The sequence below is a fragment of the Crocodylus siamensis genome, chromosome 15 (assembly GCF_052110815.1).
Source record: "Crocodylus siamensis isolate JL-2025a chromosome 15, ASM5211081v1, whole genome shotgun sequence".
NCBI classification, from domain to species: Eukaryota; Metazoa; Chordata; order Crocodylia; family Crocodylidae; genus Crocodylus; species Crocodylus siamensis.
Genome location: NC_143409.1, coordinates 25,564,772 through 25,578,416, shown reverse-complemented (window position 1 = coordinate 25,578,416; position 13,645 = coordinate 25,564,772). Strand labels below are relative to the sequence as shown.

Sequence of the window (13,645 nt, the reverse complement as noted above, 5' to 3'; positions counted from 1 at the left end):
TAGTGTATACAGAGACCTACAGAAGTCCTCCTGAGCCATTCCAGGCGTGGTTTGCAAAGATTCCTAAACACCAGTTAGGAAGAGATTGTGTAGTGAGGTCTGTTCCTTGGAGAACTGCTCTCTTGTGAATCACTCTGTTGAATGAAGTGCGATAGTCGCTGACCTTAGGTTGCCATTAAAGCAGCCTGGGGAAGTTTGGTTTGGAATGCTTAGTAAGAAGGAACTCCAGCACAGGAGAGTGTTTTCTTTGGCCCTGAGTGCCACTGGCCTCACATCCACCCCCCTGCTAGATTTTCTCCAGCAAACATTACTTACGGCATCTCCTGTTTAAGGCTGTCCCTCGCAAATACTTACTCCCTTGCTGCATAACTTCTCTCAAGTGTACTCATTCTTCCTAGCTTGCAAAAAAGGGAAGAAAGAAGCATAAATATTGAAATGATTGATGCTGTTAATGGGAAATACATGTGGTGTATTTCTCTAGGTAGCAGTTATTCAAGTGAAGTCCAAATCAAAAAACAGTCAATTTTTAAAAAATATTGGCTGCTAAGGCTTGCCAAACTGAATATAGGAGGGTGAATGAGGGATTAGGGTGTTGTATTTGCGGGTGCAGAACCATTAGTTGCAGGTAAATTCATCCAGGGGGAGGGGAGGGAGAGATTTCCCTCATAGATTACTGAAGGTAAGAAATGTGGAGATGTGTCGTGTATAACATGGTTTTTAGAGGCTCCCCTGCTCACTGTTCTCAAGCTGGTATGGCCATTGCTGTTTGCTAATCAAGCGGAGGAAAAAGGAATGTGTATAAATATAAACATGCCGTTTCTTTTTGTTTCCATGACAGAATTACTGCTTTACCAACAGGAGTCCTTCAGATCTATGGTGTTGAACAGAGGGATGCTGGAAATTATCGATGTGTTGCTACAACTATAGCCAATAGACGTAAAAGTGCTGAGGCAGTACTAACTGTTATTCCAGGTACCCAGAATATATAAATCCCCCCCCCCCCAATATTATGGTCTTTTCCACAACAGTCTACAAAGGGATACCTTCAATAAAGAGCTCTTACTGTCTTTGGACTTATTTTGAAAAGGACCCATCAGCCTCAGCAGCAACAGTTCTATTTCCTTCTTTTCCTGAATGTGTACAATTACTAATGACACAATTAAAGAAAATGTCTGTATTTGTAATTTTAACTTTAAGGGTGAACTTCAAGCAGCCTTGCTCTTAGCATGTAGTTATTGTGTTTTATGTCATGATTGATTGGCTTTTTATTTAATCCTTTGCTTTTAAAAGCCTTGGACTTGAAGCTGTTCCACAAGCCAGCCATTATAGCTGGTCCCCAAAACATTACAGCATCCCTTCATCAAACTGTCATCTTGGAGTGTGTTGCCACAGGGAATCCAAAGCCAATCATCTCTTGGAGCCGGTTAGGTAAGTCTTAAAATTACAGCCTGCAACCTTTAGCCTGTTGAAAGGAAGTGAAACTGGAAAGAAAGGGTTTCAGTAATTAGGTTATTGTTTGGGGGCTTTGTGTACTCTTAGGCTGATAAGAGGAAGAAGTTGATTTGGGTTCGAAGGTGTAAAGTACGTTTTGGATCATCTTTCCCTTATGCTATAGAGAAGCTATAAGGCATTTTTTGGCTCTTGGATTTGCCTGCTTTCAACTGTTGATTCTGCTCAGTCACTTACAGTACTGTAAGTACTTGACAGTACAGGACTGGGGAGAAGGAACATGGGACTGTGACCTTTGGGGACTCTGTGACTGGGAGGTAGAATCAACTGTGGGGTACGACTGGTTTGAATGGTTACAAATAAAAAGAAATAAATACATAATTGTGGCCTTGGCCCTACGTTCACAGCTGATTTAGGCCACACTTGGCCATAATCTGTTCCTGAACAGAGGAATGGGAAGAAGGGATGGAATTTGTAACAAATCTTTATTTTCTACAAAAAGAATTATAGCTTCTTCCCTCTACACATGCCTGTGTTACATGAAAGAAATGTAAAATGCAGAACTGTCAAAGATCTGATTTACCAGTCATCAAATATTGTTTGTGTATCATACGTCTAAGGGTAAGAGAAATAAATAGCGAAGTCTTTCTGGGCTTGGGAGCATATAGAAATACACCTAAGAAAAAAGGAAATGTGATAGTTAATTTACCAGGATTTCTACACAGCATTTGCTTAGAAATCCTTTCATTCTCAACATAATCTAGTAGTAAATGAATACTCTCTGTCTGTGAAATTTGAAGTGGGCATTACCAGCAATTAATTCAATCTCAACTTAAGGCGGGAAGTACAAAGTGTACCCTGTAGGTTGCCTGGGATACTGGCAGTAATTCAGCTAACAGGAAAAACTTCAAACATAAACTAGACGTGCTAGCCAAGTGATCAAAGACCTGTCTGGAGAGCCCTTGCAAAGCACAACTGAGGCAAACTAAATAAAAATGGAAGCCTGTGAATTCCCTTTCTGTCTTTTGATTACTGGGCATTACCCCAAGCCTTTGGCCCATCTAATCTGTAAATTAAATTAAAAATACACCATGGAGCAATCTTGTAACCATACTTTTTTCTCTCTGAAACAGACCATAAGTCTATTGATGTCTTCAATACCCGGGTCCTTGGAAATGGGAACCTCATGATATCTGATGTGAAGGTGCAGCATGCAGGAGTTTACGTTTGTCGAGCCACTATTCCAGGCACACGTAACTTCACGGTTGCAATGGCAACTCTCACTGTGTTAGGTGAGCTTGTTTTGAATTCCAGTTTGACAAAACCTGCTACTGTGTGAAAATTTGTTCTATAGCTGAGAGTTCAGGTTCATTCTGCCATTGATTTTGTTGATGTAGCTGATGGGTTGCAGTGTGGTCTCACAGGTGAACAGAACATTGAGTTTGGGCCATTTTTTGTTAGAATACTTTGAATGAGTTACTGTCAGATACGTATGATTAAAGAGTTATTTCCTACAATTTATTTGCTCTTAGAAATGGATGTGTTTGCTATGGAATGAGTCTTTTTCTAGCAAGGTCAAAAATGTAACTTAAGTGAATGCTTCAAGAGCAACACTTTATCCACTGGACTTTTAAATAATTAATTTATAGACGTATGAACTAATGGAAATGAAAATGGTTAATTTTTACATATATTTTTTAAAAGCATGATATCAGTGCATATGAAACATGTACTTATATGATGTTGTATGCTCTTCCTGTGGCCTTAGAGGGGTTTGTGCACTGGAAATTTTCTTGGTTTGAACCCTGAGAACTTCCATATTTTTGTAGATTTAATTTTTATTTTATTATTTATCTGCAGCGCCCCCTTCTTTTGTGGAATGGCCTGAAAGTTTAACAAGGCCCAGAGCTGGGACAGCCCGTTTTGCCTGTCAGGCAGAAGGAATTCCTGTACCCAAAATATCATGGCTGAAAAATGGGAGAAGGATACACTCTAATGGTAGAATTAAAATGTACAACAGGTGAGACTACTACTGCTGTTAAATCATTGCAGTTGTGAAATGTACAGTAGTTATTAAAACGCTACATATGGGAGAGAACAGCATGCTCAGGTAAAAGAATATTTTTTCTTGTGATTCATTGAAGTATTCAGACCATTCAGATAGCCATTGACCCTAGCTTTTGAGATTATTACACAAGTAAAATACATACAAATTGAGGACATCAAAATCAGAGCTAGAACTTTTTCCAGTTTATGATCTCTGCTATTTCAGTAAATTAACTGGTAATTAACTGGTAATTTAGTTGATTTCAGTGAATTTTCAGTGGTTTAAAAAAGATAGAATCTGGTCTGCTGTTTGAGCTATTTCATATCATTATATCCCCCAAATTAGCACCTCTTATTAAAATCCAGTGAACATGAAAAAACTCTACTGGTGGGGCAAAAATAAGTATAGCATTATGAAAGAGTAACTCTAGCAATGGCTTTTAAAGAGGAAGTTTGTAAAAATGCCTTTACTTTTTTAAAATGTGTTTGACTTTAGGACTAAGCATAGGGCCTGGAAGAAGGTTTTTGAAGACCTTCTAAAGCTTCTAACTTTGACAATCAGTTTCTAACCGAAAAGAATGAATAGTAAATTCAATCTAAGGCATTTAGAGTATGAATTAATAGAGAAGGGGTAAAAGAGTGAGAATTTTCATTATACTAAGCTAAATTAATATAAGACACTCTCCCCCCTTTTTTTTCTCTCTCTCTCTCTTTAGTAAATTGGTGATCAATCAGATAATTCCTGAAGATGATGCTATTTATCAATGTATGGCTGAAAATAGCCAGGGCTGTATCCTGTCCCGGGCCAGACTGACTGTAGTTATGTCAGAAGACAGACCCAGTGCTCCCTATAATGTCCATGCTGAAACTATGTCCAGTTCAGCAATCCTGCTTGCTTGGGAGCGACCCCTCTATAATTCAGATAAAGTGATTGCATACTCTGTGCACTACATGAAAGCAGAAGGTAAGCAGTGTTGTTTTAAAGTGCATGTGTGTAATATTTGTTAAAGTCTCATTTGTGATCAGGTTTTTTGTGGGGTGGGTTTTGCATTAGTTTGTCATAGTAAGAGTCTACCAACAACAAAAGTCTCATAAACTTAATTTTAGGCCAAATCAGACTTTCTTACATAAAAGAGCACAGGGCAGCCAACCTGAAATAGTAAATGTTTTGAGGCTACAGGACTTTTGCCAAAATATCTTATTCATAAGGCTGGCACATGTGTACCTCTCCATCTTCTAACCTCTACAGTGTGCACAGGTAAGCAAATATTGAACAGTCACAACTGGCTGGAGCATGGACAAAAAGGTATAGTGCCTCCATGCGATGCTTGGCTTCCCTTTTCTCTGGGAGCAGGATCTCCTCAGGAGTCTCTGCTAATTTTTCCCTTCTGCTTATATGCATGCCTCAGGTATATACAGCTAGAGATTGGGTGTGTAAGATAGGGTTGACCAGTGTGTTCACAGAGCTAAGCTCTTTTTCAGATATGCCTCTCCAATCCTTAATCCACATAGCTTGTGCTGATCATATTGGTTTAACCCTCTTCCCTTGGATAGAACTCTGGCCAAGGTGGGGAGGCTTTTCCTTCATTTCATGCCTTCCACAGTTGAAAGCAGAGGAGATGGTATGATTCTGTCAGTGTACCCAGGTTGAAAAATGTGCTTAAATAACACCTTAGCACTCTGCTATGGGTTATCTTGGAAATATTACATCTATCTTGTCTAAAAAGGGACAGTTCACTTAAGGCAGTAGGAAGTAACTAGATAGTCACGTCTTTTATTCTAGTATTTCTCAACCTGTGGGTCACGACCCAAAAGTGGGTAACGAGAATATATGAAAGGGTCACAAACAAACTTTAAAAAATGGATCAACAAAACTTAAAAATAGATTCTCCTTTAAAGGAGAAAAACGTGGGAAACTGTGGCTTTTCCCTTGCAGGCTGGCAGAGTTCCAGCCTTCAAGGGACTGCTTGGAGGCCCTCTGACCCTCCTCGACTCCACACATTGGGGGGCCTCAGCCTGGGGGGGAGTGGGTCAGGAGTGAGGGGCACTGGATTGGGACTGACCATCACTGTTTACAAATGGGTCCTGGTACAAAAAAGGTTGAGAACCACTGCTCTAAATGTTAACATTCAAAGCAATTATCTATTACCTATCTCATGATAGGAGGCTGGTGTGTTTTATAAGCAAAAGTGACTGCCAAGTGACTGAAAAATCACTTAGCTGCATGAATTGAACTACATGATGCTAATCTCATCACTGAAGCTCTGTTTTCTGAGTGGAAAGATTGCTTTCTCTGGTCCTATTTAACAGTTAGTTTATTCAAGGGCAGGATTGCAGATGGTCAGCTCTTAGTATGAAATACCAACCTGCCATCTGGTAGGCAGAAGACAGGAAGGAGCAGCTTAATTATTCTAAGGACTAATACAGAAATAGCTGCCTTTTGCTTTTGAAAATAGGATTTTTCAGGACATAAAGTAGATGATGTTTGACATAAGGGAAGAGTTTCTAATGAAGAAATGAACACATAGAAAGTTATTCCTAAATTTTCAGAATTGCTGAGGAATTATCCACACATTTCCTATTAAACACAAATGTGAATTTAAACTCCCACTGTATAATCTGTCTGAGTATTTATGTGGCTTCTGTATTGGTAGTATGAGGGGGTAGGGAACTTTATTGGAAATTAGAAAGGCGTATCTGAGTGAACATCTGTGCAGGAGGTGTACCAGCAGAGTAACTGTTTGATTTTAAAAATATATATATACAGTGGAACTCCATTAATGCAGTCCCTGGTTAACTGAAGCTCTTGTGTGATCTTTCAATAAAGATGTCCCAGAGTTTTATTTAAGTTCACCTGCTGTGACATTGCAGACCTAGGAGACCCTCGGAGAACCAAGTGACCCCTGAGCATGATTGGGCCTGCTAGCTCAATTATTCAAAAGTGGGGGGGGGGTTGTGGGTTTTTTTAATTCATGTAACGTTAGCCTTGTTGTAAGTAAGTCTGTTGAGCACTCTTCCCACTGGTAAAGCCATAATACCTGAAGGTGGATTTACATTAGGTAACTCCAGCAATTTGAAATAAAAATGTAGGTTGCTGTGGCAGGGCACTGTGTGTGCCTGCCACTTTAAAGCCCTGGAACTGGCTGCTGCCAGGTGCCTAATGAGGGCAGCCATTCTAGATTCAGGGCTGCCCCTATAAACAAGGCAGTTCAGCTGCGAGAGAGAGACAACAACATCGCCTAGCCAGAGGGCTGCTGATATCATCCGGAGGTAAGGGAGGAGCTGTAGGGGATGGTAAGGAGGCTCCGGGTCCTGGAAACAACCTAAAACTGCACCCTGCTGGGAGTGGGTGGCCTGGTGGGGCTCTCAGTGGCATGGGAACCCCCAGGAAATGCCAGGCCAGTGATCACCCCAGTGAAAGGCAGGTTGGGGCGCCTTAATCCCTAGCCCCCAACACCAGGTGGGTAACCCCTTTATGTGGAGGGCCCAGAAGGTGGACTCCTGGAGGGAGTGAGGGGCTAGAGACTCCAACCTGTTCGAGAGAGTACCCTGGACTGGCCCATGGTTGGGGGAGGACCAGACTGGTCAAAAGGGCCAGGGGCCCACTGCGAGGGACACCCGAGAGCCAGGGGCCAGGGGTTCTGACTGGCCTGAAGGTGGGCTAGGGGTGGTAGACAAAGGTCCTGTGGGGACCACACCTGAGAGGGGAAAATGGTTTCAGGGAGCTACATAGCCTGAATGAAGGCCAGGTAGGCCGCCTGAAAGGAAGGATCTTGGAGGGGTCCTGATAGGAGGAGTTTGGGGCCCAGTGTGGGGCTGGTGATGATGAGAACAATTAGGTGCCATCTGCGAGGCTTGGGCTGTGGTGTAGCGGAGGAAAGGAGCTGCAGATTGCCCCGATGCTAGGGGGAGCTGAGAATGGGCAGCCTCCCGTTTAATTTACACCTTTATTAATCAATTAAGATCAAGGTGTGGCGGGCGAGAAGGTGGGCAGTTAGCCCAAGAACAGGTGGGCGGGCCACAGTTGGACCGGCCTCGAGCAGGCCCCCTGTTATAGTCACATGTCTGTGTTTTTGCCTTGAAGAAATGGCCCACCTCTGGGTTAATAACATGTACAGAGGCGTAGGCAGAAAAAGGCTGACAAACAAACAAACAAACAAAATTTTTTTGTTTGCTTGCTTGTTTGTTTTTTAAGTGCCAAAAATAAAGGGAGTACAGGTTTCCGAAGATCGTTGTTGTCCATAACGAAGAAAATGTGTTAACCTTTTTTGAGACTGTGTGTTTCTAAGCTAAACTGCCTTCTTGAAAGCTGGATGAGCTAATTTGAAGTGTAAGGAGAGATAAGAAAGATAACTAAAAATAATAATTTGGCTTGATGGCTCATAATATGGCTAGAGAGAAGCTTTGCATCTGATGACACCATTATCACCTTTGGTTAACTTATATTTTAACAGTTCACATTCTTTAATTTCTTCATGTAGCCCACAGACACAGATGCTTGGGCCACTGTTACCCTAATCTTACCTTTCTGCATTCTCCTTGTTTGTTTGCTATACCTTCTTTTGAATCTTAATGGTGGTACTGGATGCCTGGATATGTGCTTTGGTGTGGTGCAAGTTGTGCCATTTGGGGCAAAATAACCAACCCTGCCTGGCTCCTCCCAGATCTGCAGCCAAGGGGAGCTAGAGCCTGGAGCCAGCACCTGTGCTGGCCCCAGCAGTGTAAAAAGCTGTCCTGTCCTGGCGTCATCTGTATAAAAAGCTGCCCTGGCAAGTAGCTCAGGGCTACTTGTTCTCAAGAGCTTTTGGGGCCTGGCCAGTTGGTACCTGGGGACACTACCCCATATGCCAGCTGGACTGCTGAAGCAGCCCTGAGTTCCCTGCACCCTCTACCCACTGCAGCAGTCTGGCAGTGGGGGCTGCTGCCTGGCTGTGACCTGCTGCCCACCTGCCAGACCTGGATGAGGACTCTACAGACAAATTTGCAGCGCAGGGAGTGTTTTTTTGTTCCCATGTGTGCCTCTTGCAGCATTTCAAAGGGCTTTGAGATGTTGCAAGAGGCATGCGTGTGTTCATCTGGATGTGCTCTTTGGGGCTCTGGGTGCTACTATAATGAAATAATAGCATAGTGAAACTTGTAATTACCTTTTCCTGTTTTAGTATGGTATGTTTAGACATATTGTATGCGTTGGCGTTACAGTCGCATAGAGAGTGCCTCATGTTTGGATCTTTGTCTTATGTTTGCACATTTTTTAATCTATTTGCTTTAAATCATATATTTGTAATTCTTCCTAAATATAGTATCAGGTGACGTATCAATTAATTGTTAGGGTTTATGTGTAAGCAAGTTTCATCCTAAATATTCTAACACAATAGTGCTTTCAGCTATATCTATACTGTATTGGACTAATGCACATAATTCCATTAACTGTAGTTTGAAGTGAAATGAAAACTTTCAAAATACACTAATCATATACAGTTCCTGAAATTTTTGTCTGTGTTCACAGACAGAAGGTGGTAAGTGGTTTAAAAAAAAAAAAAAGATGCTTCAGTTCATTATTCAGTTTCACACTAACTTTAGCATTTGTAAAATATATGACAAAAATGGGTTGAGATCCCTCCCTTCATCATCATCATCATCATCATCATCATAATGTTAGTGTTTAATAAAGCTGGCTGAAGAACCTGACAGGTGTCGTTATTTTTTTTAAAGAAGAATATTTTACATTTAAATAGGGGGTCAGGGTAGCAAGAAGAATAAGACTGCTGAGTGCATGTTGGAGTGTGTTAATTCCTTGTTAGTGATTTAGAAAAAGTACAAAGGGAATACTGATTGTGGTGGAAGGCAAGCCTTGTTCTCTATTATGGCTGTTTCATTAGGGCCTCCACATGAGGCCTAGCAATCCATTCAATGAGAGAACAAGTCCTTTTAATTTGAGCTCAAGGATCTTGTTTAGCAGGTCAGAAATCGTGCCATGCAATTCCTAATTAACAAGCCATTAACTAGTCTGTTGTGAGATGCTGCTAATCTTGTCTAATTAAAATGCTATCAAGTTAATTCAGAAATGTGGGAAAACTTAATGGTGGAATTTGCCTTCCGTTTTTTGTTTATAAATTCAGTTCTAAAGAGGAGGGGCTGGCTCTTACAGAGTTTTGATTAAGTTGACATGCATTTGGTGTGAATTGTTCATTAAGCTTTCACCAAACTTATTCCACTTCACAGCTTTCCTCTATAGGAATAAAGACCAACAAAGACAAAGCCTACTCTATACATTGCTATGCATATTTTAATATGAATTGCTGAGAATTTTTTTTTTACAGCTCATTAGGGTGCAAAACATTTTTGAAGCTCATTCTGGACCATTGCTGTTGGCTTTTTTGAATTAAAGAAAATCCATGTCAATCAAATTTAATAGAATTCTCAAGGCTAAAATGAGATCCTTTGCAGAGCGACTTCTTTCTGTTTGTTTTGTTGTTCATTTTTAAAAAAAGAATGAAGCCTTCACATTCTTCACAGTCTAATATGAAAGCTCTGTAAATAGGTTTTGAAAAAGCACACTGGTTCGAAACAAATAGATTTAAAGACTTGCTACGAATGATAAAGCTATTAGAGCTTGTCTGTTGTGTTACTGTACACTGGGCACAGATTGTTGTGACTTATTCTAGAAAGGGGTTTTAGAATTGATTAATTGCATTCAGCATCTTTTATTCAACCAAAAATCCTGAGCCACCATAATCTATAAGACACAGTTACTTCCATGTACAAAAGGCTTCCTTTATCGGGATCATTTTAAAAAAGAAATAAACTCCTTAAACTTGTAGGACCAGAAAGATAGATTTAGTCACCACCCTTGGATCTTCTTGTGCTAAGAACTGACAGCAATTTTTGTTCCTGTTATCTCCTCTTTTATTTCAGGTTTAAATAATGAAGAATATCAGGTGGTTATTGGAAATGACACAACTCATTACATTATTGATGACTTGGAACCAGCCAGCAACTACACCTTTTATATTGTGGCTTACATGCCCATGGGAGCTAGTCAGATGTCAGATCACGTGACTCAACACACCCTTGAAGATGGTAAGTTAAATAAATGTGGCAGAGTAAAATAAGCATTTTTATTTGCAGTGAAACCAGATGTCCAAGCCTGTGCTAATGCTCTCGGAGTATCTTGAATTCCCACTGACATCACTGGCACTTTTGTGTACATACAAATGCAAAACTGAGCCAGCAATTGAAAAGTGAGAATAAAAAAACATTCCATGTTATGCAGGGTGTATTTATTTTATGCTGAAAGAACATGTTGTTACTGAATGATTCAAAAGGCTAGTCTCTATTCCTTAACAATTGTATGTAGCATTAAGTAAGTGTTAATAATTTGTGGGGTTTTAGGATTTTAATGCCCTCTTTTACCCTGTTAGCAGTAAGATTCATTGTTCATGCACACAGTTAGTTGTATTATTCATACACTTTTGAAATGATAATGTATATAATCTAAACAATCTTTGCTTCATCTTTTGAAGGGGAAATTACCATTTCTGTCTAAGAGACCCTTAAACAACTGAGGAAGCTTTTTTTAGTTAAAAGTGTTTATTACAATATCTTAGATATTGAGAAAATACTGTCTTCCCCTTATTTCCTATGCAGTGATACAGCTAATATGTGTATTAATTTAATTAATACTTGTATTAATGCAAAACTGCTCAGGTCTGACCCAGTAGTTCTGCATGATGCCGATTGTCACCAGCTGTTGTGGTAAGAGGTGGAAAGTGCTGAGCCACTTCCAAGACCAGGCTTGCTAGTGTTCCTATTACATAAGGAACTGTGATCAATTTAGAATGATTTCTTCTTGTGTCTCTATCCTCCAGATCTTTTTGACTGGCTTTCCAGCTTTTTCTAGGACAATTTTACTGAAAAATCACAATAGTAGATACTAGGTTAAGAGTTTTTTTTCATCTGCTTTTTCCCCTGTGTGCTTTAAAAAAGATACCTACTCTTATTTTTAGTTCCTTTGAGAGCTCCTGAAATTAGTTTGACAAGTCGAAGTCCTACAGATATTCTTATTTCCTGGCTGCCAATACCATCCAAATACAGACGAGGCCAAGTTGTCCTGTACCGTTTGTCTTACCGCCTCAGCACAGAGAGTGCTATCCAAGTTGTAGAGCTTCCAGGGACTGCAAATGAACATCTTCTGGAAGGCCTGAAGCCTGATAGTGTCTACTTGGTTCGTATTACTGCAGCGACAAGGATAGGCTGGGGAGAAGCATCTCTGTGGACCTCCCACCGGACTCCAAAAGCCACAAGTGTGAAGGGTAATTCTTCTTTGCTAAGGTCCTTTGAAGAAAGGAGCATTGTGTACCTAGTCCCAAATGTATTTTAATCTGTACCCTTTGGGAGGAAAATACCTCAACAAGGCTTTTCCATTGCATTTGCTGTTGTGCTGAGCACATGTTGCTATAAATTCTCATTTTGTGTTTGTAATCACAAGGAGTGAAGTTGCACCATGTGGTTGTTTTAATTATTTAAATGTGTGTGTGTGTATATTCAGATTTATAGGTTTCACAACAAAGGGTCTGTATAGCGTACAGTGGGCGCATCTATACATGCATTTGATCCAGGATCAGTTTACTCATAAGTAAACTACATGTGAGTGAACACTCCAGGGCAGGCATCTATGGATGCAGGGAAGCGGGAGCAGATTACCTGCTAATGGCAGCAAACTGCTCCTACTTCCTAGGGGCCTGCAGTAGGCCTGTGCTGCCACCGGGGGACCTCTAGGCTCTGGGTGCTAACCCAGGGATTGGCAGGAGGCCAGGAGACCGCTGGCTCCTAGCCAGGGCTGGGACAGTATGCTCTGCCCATGGGGGCTTCTTGCTGCTGGGGCAGCCACAGCAGCAGGGAGCTTCTGGCTCTGATCAGCTCCAAGTCCCTGATCAAGGGCAGGAGACTTGGAAAGAGCTGCAGTGGAGGTTGTTTCCCACCCAGCTATGCAGTCATGGAGCTGAGCAGAGAACAGGCTCCCCAGCCCCCACCAGCAGGGAGCTCCCACATGGGGCCAGTGCTGGAAGATCCTTATTTCCTAGCGCCATCTCAGCTGTGCCGGCACCAGCTCTGCAGTTGTGGAGCTGGCACCAGAAGATAAGGATCTCCCAGCCCCTTGCTCCCTGACTGTGATCTCACAAGCAGCTCCTGGGGACAGGGAGCAATCTCCCACCCTCTGTTGGGCAGCTGACCAGGAGCAGATTTGCTCCTGGTCAGGTGTCTACACAAGCACAACTGCACTGTTACTAATCGAAAGTTAATTTGCTACTTGAATTTGCAGGTAGCCAATTTACTCACAATTAGCAAGGTTTACTGCATAATATGCGCGTGTCTAGATGCCCATGCTTACTGTTCAGTAAAATATCTCGTGTAGATTTGCCAAGTAAGAGACAAACAATATGTAAAAGCAAATGGAATATAATATTAAAAAATGCTATCAAGCTTGTTTCAGTGGCACAGTTTGAATGAGACATGATTATTTGAATTATCCTATATTGTACTGGGTTTTTTATAGGTATAAAAATGAGAATGCTAATCTGTTACTCTGTGCTGCTTTTTAGCTGTATAGTTCTGTATTTTATCATTATTTATTTGACATTTTATGTTAAGGATTTTCTAAGCAGAAGCACCTCAAACATTTTACCAATTGGCCTTGTTTAACAGTGATCTTGAAGGCTTTTGTTGTATCTTGTACACCTAGAATTCAAGAAATGGCATTGCAGTTTAGTACCAAAAACATTTGCTGTAGTTTGGGCTTTACCCATACCAGTCATGCATGTGGTTACTAATGGACGGACCCCCATCAGTGCAGTCATACTTACGCATATATGTGTTCCACATGTAAGGTCACTTTATCTTGAGCAGTATGATTCAGAGGGATTTTACTTTATTGTAGCCAAACTCATTAGTCAGTAGCATCATACTTAATGGTTATACACTTCAGCATTAATGTACATTCACCAAAATGTTTGTAGAGGGTTTTTTCTTAAATGTACTTAATGAAGTGCACAGAGCTCATGTTTTGCAATAGGAGATACAATCCTACGTTAAATGCTTGGAGCACAAGGCAAGTAGGAAGTTACTGCTAACTACTGTAGCCCTGAATAAC

The 13,645-nt window shown here is 41.0% G+C and overlaps 1 protein-coding gene across 2 annotated transcripts in view; it reads left to right on the top strand.

The window, feature by feature from the left end:
* PRTG (protogenin) overlaps positions 1-13,645 on the top strand; it is a 130,121-nt gene that overhangs the window by 58,846 nt on the left and 57,630 nt on the right. For both annotated transcript variants that reach the window (XM_090029369.1, XM_090029368.1), the window contains exons 4-10: positions 839-972; positions 1,291-1,428; positions 2,583-2,741; positions 3,310-3,469; positions 4,212-4,459; positions 10,411-10,575; positions 11,502-11,807. In XM_090029369.1, coding sequence (XP_089885495.1) covers positions 839-972; positions 1,291-1,428; positions 2,583-2,741; positions 3,310-3,469; positions 4,212-4,459; positions 10,411-10,575; positions 11,502-11,807 — 1,310 coding nt within the window. The remainder of the gene's footprint in view (positions 1-838; positions 973-1,290; positions 1,429-2,582; positions 2,742-3,309; positions 3,470-4,211; positions 4,460-10,410; positions 10,576-11,501; positions 11,808-13,645) is intronic.